Source organism: Prionailurus viverrinus, chromosome D1 (genome assembly GCF_022837055.1).
Source record: "Prionailurus viverrinus isolate Anna chromosome D1, UM_Priviv_1.0, whole genome shotgun sequence".
Lineage (NCBI taxonomy): Eukaryota > Metazoa > Chordata > Mammalia > Carnivora > Felidae > Prionailurus > Prionailurus viverrinus.
Genome location: NC_062570.1, coordinates 96,181,118 through 96,193,781, shown reverse-complemented (window position 1 = coordinate 96,193,781; position 12,664 = coordinate 96,181,118). Strand labels below are relative to the sequence as shown.

The 12,664-nt window shown below is 36.2% G+C and overlaps 1 protein-coding gene across 2 annotated transcripts in view; it reads right to left on the bottom strand.

Moving 5' to 3' along the window:
* The window catches only part of TTC17 (tetratricopeptide repeat domain 17), a 127,510-nt gene that overhangs the window by 60,735 nt on the left and 54,111 nt on the right, over nt 1-12,664 (bottom strand). For both annotated transcript variants that reach the window (XM_047877449.1, XM_047877448.1), the window contains exon 16: nt 11,821-12,007. In XM_047877449.1, coding sequence (XP_047733405.1) covers nt 11,821-12,007 — 187 coding nt within the window. The remainder of the gene's footprint in view (nt 1-11,820; nt 12,008-12,664) is intronic.

Here is a 12,664-nt window from a genome sequence, read left to right as displayed (position 1 = left end):
GCTATTAATGGAGCCACAGACATATGCTTGGTGGGGAAGGGACCTACCATCAGAAGCACTTGTTGGGCATTATCAAGCTTGCCTTTTTCCTACTGCAAGTGTATTATGCTAGGTCAAAGCTAATAAGATCTCAAAGGCTACCTGGTCTTTTTTATTTCTCAGATTAAGTGAATTATCCAGATGTATTTAAATGAGAACCCAAGATCCTAGTATTTCCAGAATCGATAAGGGTTTGAACCTAGTAATAGCTCATATGGCTCAGATATGAAAAGAGTGTTAACAATTGTCCTTTTCATTGTCATGGATACTGAGTATGATATTTAAACCAAGGTTTTGTTTTATTTTTAAAGGATACTTAAGTCCCTCTACCACACAACATTTTGAGTAAGGCCTTATGGATTTCAGAAACAAAGTTCCCTAGATGACTGACTTCACTTCAAGTGATGTGATGACTGACTTCACTTCAAGGTTCACTTCCCTAGATGCAAACCTCACTTCATATGTATGGAATTAAAACAAGCAGTCTGATTTGAGCATCTATGTAAGTACATATAGCCAGTGCACTAAATCAAGTAAAAAAGCTAAGAGAAATAAATGGTGGCATTATACTGTTTCCTTTTGTTTTATGTCACCAAATGCAAGTCAGTTACCTGGAGGCATGCACTTCGGTGGCCACTTTGCTCCTGAAAACATCACTTCTAAGACCTTACTGTCTCCCAACTTTTAGCATTTATGCTTTTTAGGCAGTCAGAGAAGTGGTGAATTGTTTGTTGCTGTTGTTGTTGTTGTTGTTGTTCATGTTAGGTTTTTCCCTAGCTATATTTCACACTGTCAAGGGAAACATGACTATGTTATTATAGGTGCAGCAGGAAGCAGAACATTTGATCAACAGTGGGTACTCTATCAATTGCTACTGACTTCCAGCCCTTTTTCCTGAAATTTGATATGCTTGCTATTTTTTATAATAATCACTTTGGATATCTGTGATCTGACTGGATTATTAAGCAATGCCTGGTAGCCAAAGAGGTTTAAATTGCTTTGAGGTCAGCAAATTTAGGCTTAGTTGTTATAAAAAGCAACTAAGTGAGAAAAAACAAATCCAAAGCTGTGCTCTTTTCAGCAGCTATGAAATTTGATTTAAATTTCTCCTACATTTTCAAGATAAACCACCAAATAAACCTTGGTGGTTAAGAAAAAGTAACAGATTACTGAAATGTTCTTGGTCAAAGAGCACAGTAATTTAGTAGGAAGAACATTTGACTACTAGTAATAACAACACTGAAATAAAAAAAGGGGGAAAAAGCCCCAAGCTAGCATTCCACATTCACAGATATATGCCACGTATTCTCAGTTATGCACGTTAAAACTAATGTTCTGTTCTAGTGATTATCAGGCTCAACTGCTTTATTTCAATCAGGCCATGAAACTGAGTAGAACTCATTCAATGATCATATTTGTAAAAGGGTTTAAAGACTCAGTGCTCACTGTGTTAAACAAAAATTTCAAAACTGGGAGTTCATTTCAACTAGTTGGCTCACAGTGCACTAAAGAACTTACCTAGGCACAAATCACTTAAAAAAAAAGAGCTCGTTCTACCAATGTAGAATGGGTTTCGTGTGTGTGTGTGTGTGTGTGTGTGTGTGTATGCGTGTGTGTGTGCATGTGTGTATGCGTGTGTATGAGTTCTGCAATTAGAATAATCTTTTTGAACGGGGAAGAGTCATGCAAAGCCTTGTTAAAAAAAATGGCAAAACTTAACATAAGTCAAAATATCTCTGAAAGCATCGGCAACAATGAATAGAAGTTGAAGATTTAAAAAGGGAGAGGGGCACATGGGTGGTTCAGTCAGTTAAGCATCGAACTGTTGATTTTGGCTCAGGTCATGATCTCCCATCAGTTCATGAGATTGAGCCCTACATTGGGCTCTGCACTGACAGCACAGGGCCTGCTTGGGATTCTCTCTCTCCCTCTGCTCCACCCCCGTTCATGCTCTCTCTCTCTCAAAATAAATAAACATAAAAATAAATAAATAAATAAATAAATACATACATACATACATACATACATACATACATAAATAAATAAATAAATAAATAAATAAAATGAACTTGCCTAACTCACTACACACAAAGTCCATACAACTAGAGTTAGCCGCCTGCAGTTCCTTTCAGGAGGCTGATGTACGACTGCAGTGACAAACCATATTAAAAGTATCTTTTGAATAGTTAATGAGAGCTAGATAAAACAGACCCCATCTTTTAAAAAAATTTTTTTTTAATGTTTATTTGTGTTGGGGAGACAAAGAGAGATGGAGCATGAGCAGGGGAGAGACAGAGAGAGAGGGAGACACAGAATTCAAAGTAGGCTCCAGGCTCTGAGCTGCCAGCACAGAGTCCGACACAGGGCTCGACCCCGTGAACCGCGAGATCATGACCTGAGCCAAAGTCAGATGTTTAACTGACCAAGCCACCCAGGTGCCCCATAAACAGACCCCACCTTGTTCACCCTTCACAGTTTCTTGTTGGTGTACAATCACTTTGTCTACAGTGCTATGAGTGTAGGGAATCACAGTAGGCTCCTGATGCAGAATAGAGCCTACATACAAAGAAAGATGTCTAAACATAACTTTCCAACCCTATCTGTAGATAAGTGATCACGAAATATGATTGATGATGCCATCCAGTAGGTATCCTCATACTACCTTCAGAGCAGAAAGGAAGCAGAACTGTGATTTAAACTTAGTTTAGTGCCTAAAAACATAACTGACTTCCTTTTGGAGACTCAAGATAGTAACCCTAATACTGGTGAGGACCATTTGCACACCTTAAGTGTTAAGCTCTGTAATTCCGAGAGACTATAAATTCATTTTTAGATTAATGAAGAAAAGTATTCCATAACTGAGTAACAACAACATCCAGTGCCATCGCATCCTAGAGGACTTCAAGAAGTGCTACTGAAATGTCTATAGTGACAGTCACTTGCTACCCTTGGTCTCAGTCCATCTGGAGCATCACAGCCAAGACTATAGTGATACAGTTGCAACAGTCCATTGACAGAGAATAAAACTACTTGCTCTTGTGTACTAGATCCTGAGGCTTAGAATATCCTCCTGATAAATATCCTCTTTCTTCACTCACCAAATTTTCTATTTTATTTCAAACATAGTGACATTTTCATATTTCTAAAAGGTGAGTTAAAAAAAATCTTCCTTATTTGTATCCTATCATTAATATGTTTCTTGGTATCATTATCTATTTGCTTTAAAGATATTTTAGTCACTGAATGACAGCTGAAACATGAGCTTTAGTTTAGAAACTATGCCAATAGCTTCAAAAGTAGTTCAACTATACATACAGAGCTCATTTTAACACTTCTGTTATCCTAAGATTTATTCTTGTTGTTTTAGTGTAGGTATCTCCCCATTTTACAGAAAATACTTTTGATAAAATGAAGTCACCAATGACTTTCTACACTGTTAAAGCCAGAGCGTCCACACTGTTCATTTGCCAACTACAGTCATGATTTTCCTGTAGGTACCACTATGATTATTTACGTGACGTTCTCCTTTAAATGGCTTCGCTGGTTAATCTTACATTATGTTAAAAGGGTAAGTTAGTACCACTTTTCATAAATCACAGGTTTGATGTGCTAGTGATATATTAATGCCCATTAGAATTAACCATAAACATTAAAATTATTAAAAAATGTTAACCTAAGTACCACTTGAAAGCTTATGCACCTCTCGTGATATCTGTACCATACTTTGGGAACCAATACGGAACAGGGTACTATTGATTTCTTCTTCTCAAACCCTCTGTTCTTCTGACCTTCAGGACCTAGCTTCCCCTTGGTTTCCCAATACCATTCTATTCCTTCACTGGCTCTGCTCTTTAAATACTAGTATTTTCTAAGATTCCATTCTGGTCTTTTCTTCTCACCTTGCATATTCTCTCTGAGGGAGCCAGAGGCATCTCCAAATGAACAGGTCTATCACAACTTATTTTCCAGCCTTACATCAATGCATAAATTATGTCTTTCCCATATTCTCTCTCTTAATTAATGATACTGACATTTAGGCAGTTACCAAAGTTAGAAATCTCCCTGTCAACTCACATCCTGAGTCTGCTGTTTTCACCCTTTCCTGTCTCAACATTGTCTCCAACACCCTCTGCCTCTCTTCACTCTGATCTCACAACTAGCCTCTCGTTTCACTGAGAAGTAATCAAAAGTCCCACTTCGATACCTATATATTGTCCCTGTTCCTATCTAAAGACCATTCCTACCCTACATTTGTGCCTTGGATTCCACCCCCCTCCCTGCCATCTATTCAAGAACTTTGCTTCTACAGTTAGTTTCTCTTTTTTGCATCTTTAATTTCTCCTTTTTTACTAGATCAGTCCTATGCAAACATACTGCAAATTTTTCTATTTTTAGAACAAAATCCAAACCAAATTTATCTTTAATCCCACATCCCTCTCTAACTACCACCCCATTTTTCTGCTCCTCAGTACAGCGAAACTCTTTGGAAGAGTTGCTAGCCATCTCCACTTCCTCACCTCCTTCACAACCCATTTCATACAAACTTTTAGAAACTGCCAGCGACTTCCAGGTTCCTAAATCCAACGACTTATTTGCTGTCCTCATCCAACTCAGCCTCTTAGGATGCAACCGTGTGGTGCAGCAATAATGATACAATCTATCACTTCTCAAAACACTTTCTTCGTTTCTGGGACAAAATACTTGCCCGATATTCCTACTGTCTAGCTGGCTGTTTCCTTATTGTTCTTTCTCTTCTCAACCTCTTAATGTGTACTAGAATGCCCTAGTAATTAATTGCTGACCTACTTTCCTTTTTGTACTAAACACTGAGGTGACTTCGTCCATGCTCAAGACTTAAAAAACCACTCATAAGCCCATGGCTCACAGATTAGCATCTCTAGCCTGGGCCTCTTCCCTGACCATCATGACACTCATATATCTAATTGCCTGCCTGATACTTGCATTTAAACATTTAATAAGCAACGCAAACTTAACATTCACAAAACCAAACTTATTTTTCTCCCTAAACCTGCTCCTTCTCAGATTTTACTATCTTATTAAACAGCACCAATGGTGATTACAAATCTTATTAAAAATAGCACCAGTTGCTTAGGTGCCAAATTTAGGAGTTATCCATGACCTCTCTGTCCTTCATTTCCTACCCTGCCTCTGGTGGTGTCTTATTAGTTCTATCTTCAAAAATGTATCCCCAATACAATGATGGCTTCTCACCTTCTCCTCCCATCTCACCTGGCTGGTTCAAGCCAATATTCTCTTTCACCTGTATTTTTGCAACAGTATCCTAATGGGTCTCCCGGTTTCTGCCCTTACCTTACTACAATCTATTTCCGATAGAGCAGCCAGAGGAAAACTGTTGATATGTAAATCAGATCGTTCTTCTTTTCTGCTCAAAATCTTCCAAATGATACATCTTTTCTCTTAGAGTAAGAGCTCAAATTATTAGAATGGTCTGCAAGGCAGTAAAGATATGGCTCTTTCCTCCTCCCACTCATCTCAGCTTTCATCTCTTACAAGCGAGTGCAACCACAGAGGCCTTCTTGCTGTTCCTTGCAAAAGCTGTTAGAACAACTATTCTCTCTGCCTGACATGCTCTTATGCCGTATGCCTGCATGGCCTAAATCCTTACCTCCTTCAAGTCTTTGCTCAACTGGCACTTCCTCAGTGGGGCCTCTTTAAACACAGTTTGAATCTCACCCAACCTCTTAATCTATTTTCCCCTTAGCACTATCTTCTCACATACTAAATACTTTATTATATTTATCATCTGCTCTGTTTCTCTTCACTAAAACGAAGCTCCATAAAACAGAATTTTTCTTCTGTTTGGCTTCCAGTTCCTAGACTAATGCCTGGCACATGAGAGGTATTAGTTGAATGGATGAATAACTAAGCCACACTCCGTTTCCTTTTGTTAAAAGAAAACATTCTGATGCTTTAGAAGGCTATATCCACCATTAAATTTCATTTTTTCTTAAATATTATTTGGCCAGACTAACAATCTGTAATAACTGGAGGATAGTTGTGGAAGATCGTAAGCAGGGACCAATAGGCTCATTCCTCAAAAGAAAAGTAATGCTTTTTTGCATGTAGAAAGTTCACATCAAAAAACCAAAAAGTATTAAAATATGTATACACATATTCAATGTCTTTTGGAGGCTGAAGTGTAAAACCACTGGTTATCAGAATTTGACCTACTGTCCTAAGTTCTTATGAAAACCCAAGGTAACCATTTTGTTCATGACAGCTAAATGCTGGGAATCCCAAAAGATAAATATTACCTACTGAGATAATAATGCAAGTACAGCCACCATATCTGTGTGCAACCCAAGGCCACGTGGCAATCTAATCATGCAAAATTCGGAAAAGACAAAGGTGCTAAGCTGAAAGGGACCGTTTCAGGTGTGCTTTTAGGGTTAGGACTGCCCCATAATCTAGTTCAGATTCAGATTTTATACAGGGATGTAGGTATCTCTTTTGAGTGATGACATAAAAAGTATGGTGAATATACCATTTTCATAAAAATGTCTCAGGAATTTATAAATATGAATTATTTCAATCACAGCAGTGGGATAAATTATACTTGTTGGAGTAAGAGAACTGTGCACAGGAACTACACTGGCCTTGGAAGGCAGAGGACTCAGATTTCAGTCTTAGCTCTACCACTGAGTGACACTTGAACTGAGTAACCCATGATCTTTGCTTCTAGATTCATAAAAAGAGGACTCTTCTTATTCCCCCTCTACCACATAGATATTTGTCAAAGGATTATTTGTTAACCACATAATTAAAGCCCTTTTTAATAAAGAAATACAAAATCTAGACAGATTACATTATCAAGAGTTACATTTGGCTCTGTGGCACAATATGCTTGAAATTTTAGGATTTTGAGACCTGTAGTAAATTAACCAAAGTTTTAATTCTTCTTACAGGAATAAATGGAGGGAAGCTAACTAGTAGCATATTCAAAAAGGTATAAAAAACTGGATCTTTATGAATGTATCTTTTTTTTTTTTTTTTTTAAGCCAACATCTTCATTAACTTTTAGGAAGAATGTCATAAAACAAAAGTCCCTAACTGCAGGTAGCATATGCTGGATAGTCCACAGGAGGGCAGCAAAGTCCAAGATTTCTTTTTCTTCAAAATCTGAACTCCAGGTAAGATTGCTTTAAGCTACAAGTTATAAATCTACAGAAATTTAGGTTGAAGAACACAGATTAAAACCATAGGTAATGAAACTAATTATAAAAGGAGCTATGATTTAGGTAAATAGATAACTATAAATACAGAAACATTGTGATGATGACACAGGATAATCCTTCTGCACACTGCAATAGATATTAAGGCTCATGTACATGATTTGGAAATTATTTTATTATTTTTGTCTGTAGGTGAAGGCTTTCAAATACATATTAAAGAAAGACATGCATAAAATTCTAAGCATACCTAGACGTTAAGTCTGAGTTCTACGTATAACGTTTACCCATCATTTCTAAAGATCTGGGTCAATAATTTTAAATGGACATGTGTCTCAGTGAATTAAGACAAGACCAGAGAAATCCTGGGTTAGGTGCTTAATTTTATTCAGCAAATATCAATGCCAGTGTCAGTGGCATACCTGTAGGCATCTGATGTAAATGAAGTCTAATAAATATGATCTACAATTGGTCTTACGTTTTCTAATAAAAGTAAAATAATACTGGATGAAATATACTAAAAATAAAATAAAACCATGCATATCAGAGACATAATAATAAAACAATCTAGACTGCTTAAGTAGAAAATATCTTCACTACATGTAGCTTTTTGATTTGCAAATTAGTGAAGTTGAAGGAAATAGCATTTAGAAAATACTATGGAGTAATGAATGCTTGGAAAATCCACTACATGTATTTCTGGACTTCTCTTCAGATTTAATATTTAATTATTCTGTTTAGATGGTTATTGAAACTTATTTTCCATTTTTAGTCCTTACAGAAGATAATCATTATTACTTCATGAGGTTTCATTCTCTGTGAGACCTTTATTTTTTCCAATTAAAAAGAAAAGTCCTTTTGTTTAATGTTGAGCACTGAAAAGAACTTACTTATACTCAAAAGTACTGGAAGTTTATTTAACAGATTCCATTTTACTTTAAAAAGGGCCAAGTATGTTGTTATTTAAGAATGGGCTTGCTGAAGAGGCACACTCAGTTCTACTTACTCAGTTCTACGTTTAAATCAGATTGTAAAATAACAAACCAATAAAATATGGTAAAAGAGTATGTATTTCAAAACTGCCAAGATAAATGCTTAATCAAAACTGAAAGCACTAGCTTCTCTTGTAACAGTCAACTCGAGTGCAGACAATGTATAAAGCAATCTATTAAGTTTTCCTTCCCAGCATTCTTGAAATTGGGGTGGTAATATAAAACTACCTATAAAAGACAAGAATTTATTAAATGCTATTCAAACGAGGGAGTGAAAGAGAGAGAGGGAGAGAGAGAGAGAGAGAGAGAGAGAGAGAGAGAGATGATGTCAAGCACTTTCTATATAAGAACATACACACCTAATACACGGCAGTCAATAAAATGATTTCCAGATTAATAAAAGTTTGGAAAAATGTCAGATAAGTAATTAAGCACTGATATATCCTTCATAAGTCGAAAACTTTTGTAAGCATAGTGATTATGTATTTTTTAAACTGAACTAATTGGTACTGACAGGTACCAGAATACAATACCTGTGCAGACATACCAAGAAACATAAACTGAAAATCTGTGTGAAAAATTCCATGATTACATATTGAAAGCAATAAAATACTTACTCACGTTAACACACTGCCTACAATTTTACCATTAAGTTCATACTACCCAAGAGATTATACTATATTATAGCTGCTATAAAAATAGTTACCAATATGTATTTGTAAAGAAAATAATTTGTCAAAGAATAACAGTGGCCAGAAACAGTATTTAAGATAGGTTTTCTAAGAGTTTAACAATTTTTGGTCTTGAAAAGCTTATTTCAGAGTTTTTAAAAATGGTAGCTTTCAAACAGACCTTCCTAAGAGAATGACTTAGGCTGGGGAAGGGCAGCTTAAGTTCTTCTCTAATAAAAACCAATATGAATTCCTTGATTATTATATGGAAAAAGAATCATAAGCTTTGTTGGTATCTTGAAAACTTCATATCGTCATAATAAAAATCTCAGACAGATAACATGGCAGACAAGTAAAGAGAACTTACGAAGCTTATTTCAATATTGCAAAAAAGAAAAAGCCAAAGGTAGACAATCATGTGAAGGTACAGAAATGTTAATCGTTATTCAGAGGTTTTTCTCTATTTTTCATCAACCATTTAGTAAAGCTCAGAGATAGTTACAGGAGGAGAAAATGTTTGGGTTTTCAAATATAAGAAATTCATGGTATCTGTAAGAGATATTTGTTTCTATGAAGTTTCAGCCTTTCAAAGCTGGAACTCAGCAAAGCATTACTTGTTACTGTGGAAACAAGTAATGCAAAAACACTGTCAAAAAAAAAAAATCAATACTGAATGAAGTCAGTATTATCCATGAGGTTTTAAACTTAGAAAATGCTATAGCATACATTTAATCAGGGGTACCACTATTTACGGAGGTGTTACTAGATGGCAGATTCTCTTCTAAGATAACTAATCACAATGTAACAGGGGCTAAACTAAAAAAAAAATTGTTTTTATTAGTGAGCTCTCTCTGAAAGAACTTTTATTGTATTGGATCTAGTAACATTTGTGGGATATCTGGACTACTAAATACTATGATACTACAACTTTGTAGATTTGTTTCAGGTTATTAGTTTCCTGGGCTAGTTGAAGTTATACTCTGGGAAAAAACCTCCAGACAATGGAATTTCCTTTCTTGACATGAGTGACATAAAATAATAATAAATTTCAACAAACTAAAATCCTAAGCAAAAGCATGTAAAACTACTACTAAGGAAAAGGCTTTTTAGAAAAGGGGGCACTATATACCTACAAAATTCTTCTTTCTGATAACAAAGAAGTCAAGAGAGGCAAGGGAGATGATAGCAGGGGAAAAAAGAGAGAGAGAGAGACTATTAGTAAAAGCAGCTCACTGAAAAAAGTGAAATTCTGTTTTCAAGGCTGTTGTTAGTAATCTAAGGAATTTAAAAGTCCACGACATGTTTTCTATGATTAAGTAAGACCCGTAAGATCCATTAAGGTCTGAATATTCTGTATTTATTATGAATTTCTCATGGCTCACTTTTACCCAACACCTATTATGTGATAAGGGTCTTATTTACTCCTACCAACAAGTCTATGAGACAGATCTTGCCTTTCATTTTACACATGAGGACACAAGTTTCTTTGCTGGGATGAGAAACATGGTAATGGAAGAGTTAGGGCTCACACACGAATCTGTAGGACTCTGGCACGGGTCCCTCCGCTGCTGCACCGTCAACACTGTCTTAGGCCTTCAGCCTTCGTGCAAGAACTCCAGTTTACACCGTGCTCAGTACTGAGCCACAGCTGAGCTATGGAGTTACGGAGCTTCGGGATTTTTGGTTTCTTCACTAAAAAACTGGCTTCTAAAAAGAGAGGTTAGACTGGGAGAGAGCCAAAGCATGAGAGACTCTTAAAAAATGAGAACAAGCTGAGGGCTGATGGGGGGTGGGAGGGAGAGGAGGGTGGGTGATGGGTATTGAGGAGGGCACCTGTTGGGATGAGCACTGGGTGTTGTATGGAAACCAATCTGACAATAAATTTCATATATTTAAAAAATAAATAAATAAATAAAATAAAAAAGCAACCAGATTAAAAATAAATAAATAAAAATAAAAAACTGGCTTCTGATACTTAAAAATGTAAATACAACTTACTGCCTGTCATTTCATTAAAATCCTAAGGCAGTCTTGTACAGGTGAATCTGGAAAACCAGTTTGAAGTGCTAAATCTACCGGTAAATTGTTGATGTCTTTTAGATAAATCACTTAACCAAGTGAGCATTAGGGATTTTTTTTTTCCTTAGGTGAAGGTGATGGACTGATAGCCCTCTGCTTGAATATTATGATCTAATTTCCACATTGACAAAGCACCTACTGTGTGTTCTACAACAGTGAGGTTCTGAGGATCCATATGTATATAAACCTCACCCCTCATAATTCAAGTCAAACTCTTTTTTCTTGAAGTCAAAGTTAAATAAGTAAGTAAACATAATCGAACTCCTAGGGAGTTCTAACTAATGAATTTACAGTAGTTCAGATATTAACTCAAACCATTACCCAGGTGGACACACTTATGCACATGCATATATTTTGGTGGCTGTGTGAGAAAGGGGAAGAATGCAAGAAGATACCAATTAATGTCACGTGACTGCTTTAGAGGTGCAGTCAAGATCTGGATCACTTTCACTGGAAGGCAAGGGGGTGTATTTCAGTGAAAGAAGACAGAAAAACCACTTAAATTGTATTGCAGATTGTCTTTATGGACAGAAAATGTACCCTTTACCATTAATATCGATCATTAAAAAAATCATAGATTTTGTGGAGAGAAGTCTATCAATTTTAATCAAATATACTTTAGCTGGCCTTTCTCATCTAGGGTTCTGGGAATTACCCCAAGGCTCTATATAGTAAGGAATGAATTAACTTCTTTCCTATGTATACAGAATATACTAGTTACATAAAATCCTTGGGAAAAACTGAGAAAATCATTTTGTGTTCTGCTGATCAGAATAGGAACCCTGGTTGTGTTCATCATTTTGTCGGCCCTTAATATAAGCTGCTTACCACTGCAAACAGAAGAGGTGATGTTGTACAGAAAAGGATAAAACTGCATACAGCGAATCAGCTTCAGGCTGTTTTCACATTCTGGGCATTTGGTAGTTAATTTCAAAGCCTGTCTAAAGGCCTCAAGTGCCCCACTGATATTCTTCAGAGCAAGGTAAGCATTTCCCAGGCTCAAAAAGGTCAGGGGCTGAAAAGACAAAAAAAAAAAAATTTTTTTTAAATGTTAGTGAATTAATATTTTCTGAGAGTTATAAAACTTTCACAGTATATGTCTTTTAGCTTCTTTTAGGTTATCCCATAAAAGTTAATGGCTAACTACCTATTTTAATTACACCAGTCAAATCTACACTGTAACAAATATAAATTTATTTTTTTACCTTTTTACTACGATAAAAAATACATAGTGTAATATATACTAGTCTTAAGTGTACAGTTCAATGAATTTTTATATGCATATATATCCCTGTAACCAGCATTCATCTCAAGATATAAAACATTTAGAATGTTTCTAATACCTCAAAAGATTCCCTTGGGAAGGGGCACCTGGGTGGCTCAGTCGATTAAGCATCCATCTCGATTTCAGCTCAGGTCATGATCTCGCAGTTTGTGAGTTCAAGCCCTGTGTGATAGTGCTGACAGTGTGGAGCCTTGTTTGGGATTCTTTCTCCCTCCTTCTCTCTCTGCCCCTCCCCCCCTCAAAATAAATAAATACACTTAAGATAAAAAAGATTCCCTTAGGCAACCCAACCCTAATCCTAGAGGTAACTACTGTCCCTAATCCTAGAGGTAACTACTGTGGTGATGTTCTATCACCATAGATTAGCTCTGCCTGTTCTTAAACTTC